We start from the raw sequence: 11,898 nt of genomic DNA on the forward strand, positions 1-11,898 counted from the left end.
CAGATAATTCCCATTGTGGATCTCAATGCTCGGGAACTCTTGATATGCTGAAAGGAATATAGTGTGATACTCTTTTCGCCAAGTGATAGAACCATCAGGATTAGGAAGACATCTGTTGTTGCGAGTTGTCCAAAAAGCAAATTGGAGGTCTTCGTCTGCACTAGTGGGGATTTGTCTGATCTTTTGTTGCCAGTAGGGTATATTTCCAAAGAGCAGGAGAAATTTCAAAAAGAAATCTTCTGGAGGTTGAACTTGATTGAACGCCGCATGAGCCAGATAAACCAATACTGCTGATTTATTAAAACAGACACTTATAGTATACACATTGACTAAATACCATAAGAGGAGATAGATTTCTTTTTTGAAATAAAAGACATTATGGTAAGACACTTCAAACTGGGTGAGAAAATGATAGACAGGATAGAAAGGTAGACCTTTTATGGGACCTTCATCAAGACCATACTTGAAAATACAGAGATGTTGAAGGTTTTGACATATTTGAACAGACCTAGAAAGAAGGGTTAACTCTAAAATATGACACTGAAGGTGGACAGGAAAATTGACTGGATGGAAACAGGAAATCATGAGAAAACAACCTGGAACAAAGGATTGTGGTTTTGATTTTGAAAACTGGTTGATTTCTTTTTTGAGCCTTGACAGAAAATCAGGGAGGACATTTGTTTTTTCTTTTATGTGGACAGCATCAAAACTCCAATTGGAAAACCAATTTGCCTATCTGAGTAACTGTGCCTTTGGGAGGTGCTTCTGTTTGAACCTGAGCATGCTGGGAAAGCTCATCATATCAGTCTCAATTAGGAAATGATGACCGATTAGATGAAATTCAAACTTCTCAATGCTCCTTTTAATTGCCAGAATTTCTTTGTAAGTAGAGCGGTAATAAAGTTCTGCTGGAGAGAAAGCACCACTCTTGTATCCACAAATTCTGCGCTTTTGATCTGAATTTTCTTCCAAAAGAATTGCTCCCCAATATAGACCAGAGGTATCTGTCTGAAGGACTCTCTTTCCATCTGAAGGTATGGTTAATGGAGGAAGAGTTTTGACTAAAACTTTAAGGTCTTTTACAGCTTTGGTACAATGGACTGACCAAGGAGGAGGGGTTTTCTTTAGTAGAGCTGAGAGAGGAGTATGGTATTGGGCAAGGTTGGGAATGAAATCAGCCATATAGTTAACAATTCCAAGGAACTGTTAAACTTGTTTGACTGTGAGATTTTCATCTAAAAAATGGTCAAGTTGGGAAGCTATACGAGGCTGGAGGGTATATTGACCTTTTAGAGATATGCATCCCTAAAAAATCAATTTCTGGTTAGGCAAGAAGCATCTTTTTCTCTAAAAGCATGATACCATGGGTTTGGACTAGAGAATGAAAAAGTTGTAGTAAGACAATATGAGACTCAATATCTGGAGAAAAGAGTAGGATGTCATCAATGTAGACAAGTGCTGAGGATAGAATAGGAGCAAATACCCGAATCATGGCATTTTGAAATAAAGATGGAGCTGTTTTCAATCCAAAAGGCATGACTGACCATTGGAAGTGGTGGTCTGGAATGCAAAAACTAGTTCTGGGATGATCATCTGGATGGATGCCCAGCTGCCAAAAACCTGCTTTCAAGTCAAACTTGGAGAAAATTTGAGCTTTAGGCAAGTTTGCAAAAAGAACACTTCTTCGAGGAAGAAGAAACTTGTTATCCTGCAAAAAATGATTAAGAGGCTGGTAGTTGATAACCAGGCGAAGCTTTCCTCTTATTTGCTCTGTCTTTTTGTTCACATAAAATGCTTCACATGCCCACTGAGAGGTTATGGGCTCAATCAAACCTTCTGACTAGAGTTGTTGGAGTTCTTGAAGAGCAAGCTGGTAGTGTTCTGAGTTCATTCCATGATGGGTAGCTTTTGTGGGGTTGATGTCTTCATTTTTCTTAAAAGGAAGAGAAATGAAGAAATCTAAATTTTTTCAAAGTGGATTGGAGCATTTGGTGAGAAACTGAGAATAGGATTCAGCACAGGAAGTTTGGATTATGGCTTCTTTGATGGAAGAAAAATTTTCTATGAAAAAGAGATTTGGTTGGGTGGTCCAAGGTAACAGGTAGTTTTTGTATTTCAAACCTTTTTTGAGTCAGGAAACTTTGCTGAGATTTTGAAGAATATTAAAGCCTAACAATAAATATTTTCCTGAGAGATCAAAATCATAGACTTGGTGTTTCCTGGAAATTTATCCATTCATGATTTGCTAAAAATAGAAGGAATTATTTTTAATAAATATTTTGCCTACATTATTCAATTTTCTGCCACACACATTGTCTTGAAGTCATGCACTCAATAAAATTCTTTTATGTGTTTCATGTAGTTAAAAATACGCCTCATTTTGTAGTAATAAAAATAATAATTTCGCTCAAAGATTAATTTATTTCTAGTAGTGGAAGTTCTAAGAAAAAAAAAGTCCAAAATAACCTGGGCCCGAGTCTGAACCCAAGCCCTTAGCTCAGATATGTAGGGTCGCAGGCTGGGCCTAGATTTTCTAACAATGTAAGGGCTTGGCTGGGCTTGATTTTTTTGCAGGAGCCCGATGGGCTTGGACAGGGCCAACCTGATCATATGTGGGCCGAGCTGTACTGAGCCAGATCTAATTGGTAGTTGAAAAATAGAACTAATTCATCATGTTGCCTATAAAACACGACCGCGTAAGCATATTGTGTACTAACTATTTGTCTGGATTTAATAGTCCCTCGTTCTATTCTAACCAGATAAAAAAGAAGATATATTTTTAAATTGGTAATGAATTTTATATCCAATATGAATCTTATTTGATAAATCTCAATTAGTTCTGTAAGACAATATTTTTAAAATCGTACAAAATATTATAAGTTACCAGATATAATTGATTAAAAAATGGCACGAATTCTAAAAAAGAACTATTAAATCTAGACGGAGTGAGTATTAAATTTTCTGTATAGTCAAATAATGTTTTTTAAACATAATTGTCAAATTATGATGACAAAAGAAAAAAAAGGTAGGAGTAATGATTTTTGCACACTTATTTTACGAGTATAAGGGCACCTTTTGCTTGTTTTTTAGTGAAAAATACACACAAAAATTCCATTGAAAGACAAAAATGGAGTTCATTTATCAAAAGAGAGTGAAAATCATTTCCAGAAAAAGTTGTCAAATAAACTCAAGTTTTTTCTGAAAGTGTTTATAAAAAGTTTACTGGTGGAAACAACTGAAAAAAGTGGAGAAAATAAAAGAAAAGAAACGATTTTTTATTTTTTTATTTATCCGCAAAAGAAACGATTAGAAAGTAGTAGAAACGGAATGAAAAAGACTCCTCTCTCTCTATACTTCCCAAGTCCCCACTGGGCAATATTCCGCCTCCTCGAGTCCTCGCATTCCGTCCCTCGCTGATCTCTCTTTTTCAAAAATGGTGATTATGTAAGTAGCAAATCTGACCTCTCTCTCTCTCTCTCTCTCTCTCTCTCTCTCGGTCGGTATACACATACATCCCGATTCCAGACTGTCAGACACTCTGGAGCATAAACTCACACACTTACAAATCACGCTTCAAACCCTAATTCAAGGGGCTTTTTATGATCCATCCCCGCGAATTTTAGTAAATCTAGCTTTACTCTTCTCTCAGATCCTAGTTTTTATATCTCATACTTCGTAGCTAGGGTTTTTCTCTCAGATTCGGAATCTCAGTTATCTGACGTTCGATCTTAGCCCTAGATTAGTAATAGTTTCTATTAATCTTGATGTGCTTGGTTGATTTGTGGTTGAATTTAACTTGCAGGTGAGACTATGGACTTGAAATAAGGTATTCTTGCTTTTCTCTGCGTTGATTCTGCTTAGGTAGATGTGTGTTTATCCCACTGTTTTCAAGCCAAGCAAGAAAGAATTGGGGTTTCTCAACTACCTGAATTTAGTTTGGTAGCTGATACATTGGGGTTTTGAAGGGAAGTTTTAGGGTTTTTTCTTATATAGATTTAGTGGCTGATCACGTTGAGGATTGGGAGGAAAGTGTTGAGGGATTCTGACATCTAGATTTAGTTCGGCGGCGGTTATATTGTGGATTTGAAGGGGGCATGTCAGGTCAGGAGGATGCTGCCTCAGGCAGTGGCGATATGGACTCCTGTGGGCCATTCCAGGCTTCTGAAGCCCGAAAAACCTATTGGCGCTCAGCTTCATGGTCCTCTTCCCGGTCCATGCTGCCGCCTTTGAACACCGATAGTGAGAGAGATGGCGCAAGTCCAAATGCGACAAATAGTGTGCAAGCTAGGCGGTTTCCTGCTCCTTTAACTCCTAGATCCCAACAGAATTGTAAGGCAAGGTCATGTTTGCCCCCATTACAACCACTCTCCATTGCTCGCAGGAGCTTGGATGAGTGGCCAAAGGCCGGGTCGGATGATGTTGGGGAATGGCCAGTTCCTATCACCCCGGGTGGAAGAGATTTGAACAAGAACGGGGAGAGATTGAAGCTTGATCTGTCAACAATCCAAAGGAACTCTGACAAGAATGGTGGGCTTGTTAAGAGAGAAAAGATTGCGTTCTTTGATAAAGAGTGTTCCAAGGTGGCTGAACATATATATCTAGGTGGGGATGCTGTTGCAAAAGATAGGGACATACTCAAACAGAATGGGATAACCCATATTCTTAACTGTGTGGGTTTTGTTTGTCCGGAGTATTTCAAAGCCGACTTCGTATACAGAACTCTGTGGTTGCAGGATAGTCCCTCAGAAGATATTACTAGCATATTGTACGATGTTTTTGATTACTTTGAAGATGTCAGGGAACAAGGTGGAAGAGTTTTTGTGCATTGTTGTCAAGGGGTCTCTCGATCTACTTCATTGGTAATTGCTTATCTTATGTGGAGAGAAGGGCAAAGCTTTGATGATGCTTTTCAATATGTGAAGGCGGCCAGGGGAATTGCTGATCCGAATATGGGTTTTGCGTGCCAGTTGTTACAGTGCCAGAAAAGGGTTCATGCTTTTCCTCTGAGTCCCAGTTCGTTGCTGAGGATGTATAGGATTGCCTCTCACTCGCCGTATGATCCACTGCATCTTGTCCCAAAAATGTTAAATGACCCTTCTCCTTTTACTCTGGATTCTAGAGGGGCATTTATCATTCATATACCTTCTTCTATCTATGTGTGGATAGGTAAGAAATGTGAGGCCATCATGGAAAGGGATGCCAGGGGAGCTGTTTGCCAAATAGTTCGGTATGAGAAAGTGCAGGGGCCAATAATATTGATTAAGGAAGGGGAAGAGCCGGCATATTTTTGGGATGCTTTTTCTAATCTCCTACCTTTGATGGATAAAGCTAGTAATGGGGTGAGTGATGTTGATTCAGCAATTAAAGTTTGCCCAGGTGAGAGAAAAGTAGATTTGTATGATATAGATTTCGATATTTTCCAGAAAGCAATCAAAGGGGGCTTTGTGCCTCCCTTCGCATCATCTGAAGCTGAAAGTGAAACGCGTCTTCCGGCAAGAGAAAGCAATTGGAGTGTGCTGAGGCGTAAGTTTGCTTCTGGTAACATGAAGGACTTTGTATCAGCTTCGAATATGACTCTCTCCAGAGTTTACCCAGATTCCGTATTGACAGTAGGTGGAGATAATTCCATGACCAAATCATTGCATCCTTCAGCAAATTTGTCGTCATCAACATTCCCATCATTAGTTTCGTTGCCATCGTTATCATCTTCTTCTTCTTCCCCTCCCTATCTCTCACCCGACTCCATCTCTTCTGATTCAAGCATTAGTTCGAAGTGCTTTTCAGATTCCCCTACGATGTCTCCCTCAGCAGTGCCATGTTCTCATCTACAATCTTCGACCATTGCAAGTTTCTCTAATTTGGCTCCCCTATCCAAAATTTCTCCTCAATCTATAACTAAAACTTCAGAATTCATTGATGTTAATTTTGCATCGGGACCTCGGTCTAAATCAGTGTCCTCACCATCTAAAAGATCTCCCTTTTCTATTGCGGAGCGCCGAGGTAGCTTGACGAAGTGTCTCACATTGCCAGTGCGGACTGATGATTCGAGGGGAAAAGATGTCCCCTCAAATTCCCGCACGAGACAACATTATTGTATTAATGGAAACAGTTTTTGTGAACCTCAAATGACAAAAAATCCGTTACAGCCCAAGAGAGGAGGTCCAAGTCAAGAATGCGAGTTACAAAGATCTTCCTATGGTGCAGCTAATGGGGATTCACGGGATGAGCATGCTCCTTTCATTGAAATTTCTGACGAACCATGCAAAAACCATCCTTTGGGAAAGAGGTCCGCTGGTTTTACTGGATTCTTGGCCAGTTGTTCGGCATGTTGTAACCCCCCGCCACCAGTGATATGTCGCTGGCCCAGTTTGGAAAAGGTCGCGAGATTTGGTGCTGGTGATTTGGACTCTGAAGCTGTGTTCATTTTTTTAACTTCAAGTTCAGGTTTAGGCAAAAGTAAGGATAGTGTAATGTATTTTTGGGTTGGAAAGTCTTTTTGTAAGGGTCAAAGCAAGATTCCACTCGGTAGCCATGGAAAGTTAGGTGATCTAGAAGAGATTGGCTGGAATCAAATTGGTTCTCATGTTCTTACTCAAATGGGCCTGCCAGAGGCCACTGATATTAAGGTAATATATTCCTTCTAGTTTCCACTTGATTTGTGTTGTTTTCTCCCTTCGCTAGATTACCTACAAGTTATGGTGTATTGCCCTTTGATAGTTAAACGTGCTTGTGCTTCAGGACTAAAAGCATTAAAGGCTAACTTGTGTGTGTGTGTGTGGGGGGGTGTGGGTGAACTGGTTTCTACTTGTATTTATGACTGATTGGTTACCTACTTACCAAGTACAAAGTCATTTGGATGTTGTACAAGACATGAAAATGACTTGTCATGCTTGGATTTGAAAGTTGAAGGCAAAGTTTTATGTTCCCCAGTTGTACTGTAGTAAAGATAAGTCCTCACTTTGCTTGCAGGAGGTCGTGCTGAATTGGATCGAAAGAATCGGATCATAATCTGTTGGACCTTAGAGGTTCACATGGTTTTGTAATGACATCAAAAATTAGATCTTCTTTTTAAAATAGTTCATTTAAAAAGAATTGTTAGGATGCCACCAAGGCACCAATGCCAAGGCATGTTTTCCTTGTCAACTTTGCTAACTGCTGATTTGCTGCTGCTTAAATAAAAGACCACCGAAAAAGAGCCTCAACCCCTGCTTTCTGTGATACATCCTTCATCTTTTCACCCGACCTCCTCATCTCAGCCTCTGTTATATTGATCAACCTTCAAATGCCCTTCCCTTCACTGGCATAGCATTCACCATGAATCTCCTCATTGTTGGAGATGACTTGTCTTTATTGATAGACTGTTATTTTTATGGAGTATATGACATGATCATGTATTCATGTTTGTGCTAGTGTATTATTTCTGTCTCTTTTGTACATGTGTTATTTTCTTTTCTCTCTATTTGTTCTCTCTCTCACTTTAAGCTGCCAGTTTTATCCATTTTGGTGCAGTTCTTATCAGTTTTCTGACAATGCATTTCTGTGTGCACATGAAACAGGTAGTTAAGGAAGATGAAGAACCCGTTGAATTCCTTGCATTGTTGAGTTCCTTGTAAGCCATAGTAACTGAAGGAGGGATCTGCAATCTCAGCAGCTTTCTTCTTGTACCATTTCTTCAGCATGTAAAGTTTACCTTGCAACTTTGTCGGGCATATCAAGGAACCTTGCCTGACAACACTATGAGGTATGACCATCTTGTTACCATTATTTCATAGGTGAGCTCGTTTTCTTGTTGATTTCATAGGTGAGCTCAATCTTTGAGTTGAGGCTGTTGAGCCTTTTGGTTCATTATAATTGATACGTTTATATAATGCTGGTCATTCAAGACAACCTGCATATTGGATTGTGGCTCCAAGTGTAGGATCATGGTCTTAGCAATTGTGCTATCATTGCTGTGTATTCAAATGGCAAATCCTAAATTCTTGAAGGGGAGAGTGGTTTAAGCTTGTGTATAATGGCTAATTCATTCATAGGCAAACAACGTTACTACTTTTAGGGTATGTTTGGTTCGATGGAGTCAACATTGGAATAGAATGGTCATTCCGATGCCATACTTATTCCTATGTTTGGTTCACCATCAAGAATGATCATCTATGAAGCATCGACACCTCTAGAGGTCGAAGTGTCGCAGTGTCCGGACACAGGGACACGTGTCCTCGACGCCACGTGGCGTGTCCAATAATTTAATTTAAATTTTTGAGGGGAACACAGCTGGGGACATGACAAGGTCAAACTGATTTTTTTTTAAAAATTTGGGGGTCAAGCTGTAATTATTTTTTAAAAATTTGGGGTCAAATTGTTATCATGGAACTATGGATCTTTTGTTTTCAATTGGGATGTATTGAACTTATGGATGTCTTGTTTTGTTTGAATGGTACTGGAATTATGGATACTTATTAAAAAAAAAAAAGTATTGGAATTATGGATGTTTCGTTTTGTCCACATTTTGCCATTTAAACTTGGAAAAAAATAGATAAATAAATAAATATATATATATATACACAAACACCACGGATCCTATAAGGGATCCCGCATTTTGTTAAAATGCGGGCCTCCCATTTTTCGATCAAATTTCGATGATTCGAACCATTCAATGTGTGCAGAATGTGATTTTTAAGGGTCCCCGCGAGAAATTAGCAAAAAATATGACTGGGAAGTGCTTGTTTTGAGCAGTTTTTAATTGAACCGTTCAATGAAAACTGCTCAGATCAAGCACTTTTTGTCATCTTTTTTGCTGATTTCTCGCGGAAACCCTTAAAATCACATTATGATCACATTGAATGATTCGGATTATCAAAATTTGATCGGGATTGTGAGGTCCAAATTTTACGAAAATAAGGGATCACTTATGGGATCCTCACTGTATACATATACATACATATATATAAAATATACAAGTGGCGTGTCCCCTGTCGTGTCCGTGTTCCCATTTTTTAAGAATTCCCATGTTCGTATCTGTGTCTGTGCATCATAGATGATCATTCTAAATAGAATCACTATTCAGCTTAGTAAAGGAATTGTCATTCCACTAAAAAAACGAAGGAATTGCCATTCCACTAAAAAAACAAAGGAATTGCCATTCCATTTCTTTTGTCACACCAAAATTTACTAGTGCCACACCAAAATTTCCTAATGCCACACCAAAAATTACTATTACCACTCCAAAATTACTATTGCTACACCATTCCATTCCATTGTGGATGAGAACGACAATTCCTAAGCACAACCAAACTTGGGAATGAGAATGGATATTCCAATCTCATTTCATCCAAGTCCCTTCCCAACCTCAATTCCCTTCCATTGTCAATTCCATTCCATTGAACCAAACATGCCCTTAGGGTAATGGCTTTGGCTTATATGTAGATAAACAGGGATGAATGGGATTGTGGCACCCTACTCGCCGCCAGAAAAAAGAAAAGAAAATACTACTGTTACACTCTGCTAGATGTGTTGTGAGCAGGCAGCACAAGCAAGTGATATGATTGAGAAGGTGACTCTCTTGTAGCTAGTACTTTCTAGTATATGAAGTAAATAAAGGACCTGGTCTTGCGAGAAACAAAAAGAATGAGTAGGGCTGTGACAGTGTGGATCACCACAGTATAGGTTTTCCATCGTTTGGCCTACTCGGCCCTGTTCTGTGCCCTTCAAGCAGGAGGCCAGGCAATAACAATAGTCTCGGCAGACTTCTTCCACCTTAACAGTTCATGGTGTGCAAAAGAAAACGAGAGGGATGCAAGCAAGATCAGGTCCATCTCAACCAATTTCACATTATCAATAAAGGGGGTCCAAAAGTATGACACGATATCGCTCAAGCTCAAACTCGCAATACAACCACAGAATCATTGAGCTTTTCTCAGCAACTTTCCCTTGTTAAGAGTAGGGGCTCAAAAAGACTGCTTTGTGTAGGTTGGGTTTGCTGGGCCTCTATACAAGGAATATGAAGATGAAAAAGTCTTGAAGGCAACATGCAATGGATTGGATTACATTTTCAAAATAAGAAATAAATAAAATAAGGTTTTTAGTACTAATCAAATTCCGTCCTTAGCATCCTCCTAGTCTGACTTCCACTATCTTGAGCCTTCTCTTTCCCATCTTGGTCTAAGCCCTTTCAAGTGGCACCAGTGAGCTGATTTTGGTTGAATTTATTTCGAATACTAGTCACTCTGAATTTCAACCAAGTCTACAAGTGATTCTTTTGGGTCGGTTGGTTTGATGCTGCTTTGGCATACTTGCTATCATAAATTCCTCGGAATTTTTGGACTTACAAAGAGTTTTACGTGCAACCAAGGTTTGTGCCAACTGGTAGTCGTGCTTTCTTTCACTGCAATGCTGAATTTGAAAACCTTTTCTAAATTGTCAATTCACCCTAAAAATCAAGGCTTTTTGTCTCGGGATTTTTCACCAAGACGATAGGTGGCCGATATTTGGAGGTGTTTAGGTTTTAGCATAGGTGGCCGATAAGACTTGTCATCAGCAACAACTTTTTTGTGTCCAACTTAGGAAGCACTGGTGACATAGTTGGGAGTGTAGAACTCTTCCATTAGGGCTGCCAACGAGCCGAGCCAAGTGGGAATTTAAGTTTCGGTTGAAGACATGATGAGCTTAATTAGATTGTTAACCACCAACTTATCTAAAAGTTTAAGCTGTTAAGAGAGGTGGACAACTTTATTGTTTATACCTTCAACACGCCTCCTCATGTGTAGCCAGGTTCTCATCCATAAGCAAGCTAAACACGTGTAAATATTTTAACATCAGGTAGGCGGTGGGATTCGAACACAGGATCTATTGTTTGCTTTGATACCATATTAGATTGTTAACCAGCAACTCATCTAAAAGCTTAAGTTGTTAAGAGTGAGGGGGCAACTTTATTATTTATACCTTCAACAAGCTTCAAAATGTGTTGATAACATTGGGAGCTTATGGATTGACTTTATCATAAACAAGCTTTAATCAAGCTGATCAAGAGCTGAGCTCGAGTAGCTTTGATTTTGATGTTGTATAAGTTTTATGAAGCTGGTTTGTTCAAGTTTGCATAAGCTTGATTTTGATGTTCAACCCAATACTGATTAGTTCAAGTTTGACTTGAAAACCTAACATGTTCCAAAAATGGCTTAGAATTTGGCAATCAATCTCCAACGACTCATGTTTGAGTAGTTTGGTTCCGTTACGCTGCCCACACGAAGACCAAAATTTCCCTCTGAATGCTTTTACTCTTTCTGCTAATTATCTAACCTTAAAGGCAGCAAATGCATTGCTTTCTCTTTATTTGATTTATTATGTGCAACATTTCTTGGTTGCTTTGACTGTTATGTAAATATTGATCTTTATGGTATGCTCTTTTGCAGGATGATGCGTCGTGACTTGTTAGGTACCTAGCAGAAACTGTAAACATTTGTCGAAACTGACAAAATCACTGTGTATATCTGTGCTGGCGGAAACTGATTTCAAAAGCCCATTTCAGGGAAATGTGTACATTGGAAGTCTAACTTATTCACATAATCCCGTTTCGTTTCCTTGAGCATGTCTTGATGTGGGAAATTGATATCGCATCTGATAAAGTAAGATCATGGAAATGAATATCACAATTTGCGATAGGAGACTAGAAGCAGCCACTGCTGTTCGACAGTGCTGGTAATTCTGCTTTCTCCTTCATTTCATATTGGCATTACAAATTAAGTGAATACTATTTCGTCCGAATTGGGATAGGAGTGGGGGTTATTTTAGTTAGCAAGAGTAGTTTTCATCGAAAGTGTGTTCAAGTACATTTCTTTATTCTCGATGAAAGCTCAGGTTATATTTGATTTGTGAATCTCCAATTTATGCTCCTTATTCTTTACTTCA

At 39.0% G+C, this 11,898-nt stretch overlaps 1 protein-coding gene across 2 annotated transcripts; it reads left to right on the plus strand.

The window, feature by feature from the left end:
• The first annotated feature begins 3,315 nt into the window (after positions 1-3,315).
• On the plus strand, positions 3,316-11,898 carry LOC131318797 (protein-tyrosine-phosphatase MKP1). Of its 2 annotated transcripts, XR_009197815.1 has the most exons (4): positions 3,316-3,444; positions 3,803-6,626; positions 7,557-7,741; positions 11,403-11,898. XR_009197815.1 is itself a non-coding variant. In XM_058348766.1 (3 exons), exons 2-3 carry the CDS (start codon positions 4,095-4,097, stop codon positions 7,611-7,613), a joined length of 2,589 nt encoding a protein of 862 aa, XP_058204749.1. In that variant the 5' UTR covers positions 3,345-3,444; positions 3,803-4,094; the 3' UTR covers positions 7,614-9,141. The 2 variants fall into 2 exon arrangements, 1 of the variants encoding a protein (XP_058204749.1); XM_058348766.1 differs by lacking the exon at positions 11,403-11,898 and having other exon boundaries at positions 3,345-3,444; positions 7,557-9,141.

Source organism: Rhododendron vialii, chromosome 3a, assembly GCF_030253575.1.
Source record: "Rhododendron vialii isolate Sample 1 chromosome 3a, ASM3025357v1".
Taxonomy (NCBI): domain Eukaryota; kingdom Viridiplantae; phylum Streptophyta; class Magnoliopsida; order Ericales; family Ericaceae; genus Rhododendron; species Rhododendron vialii.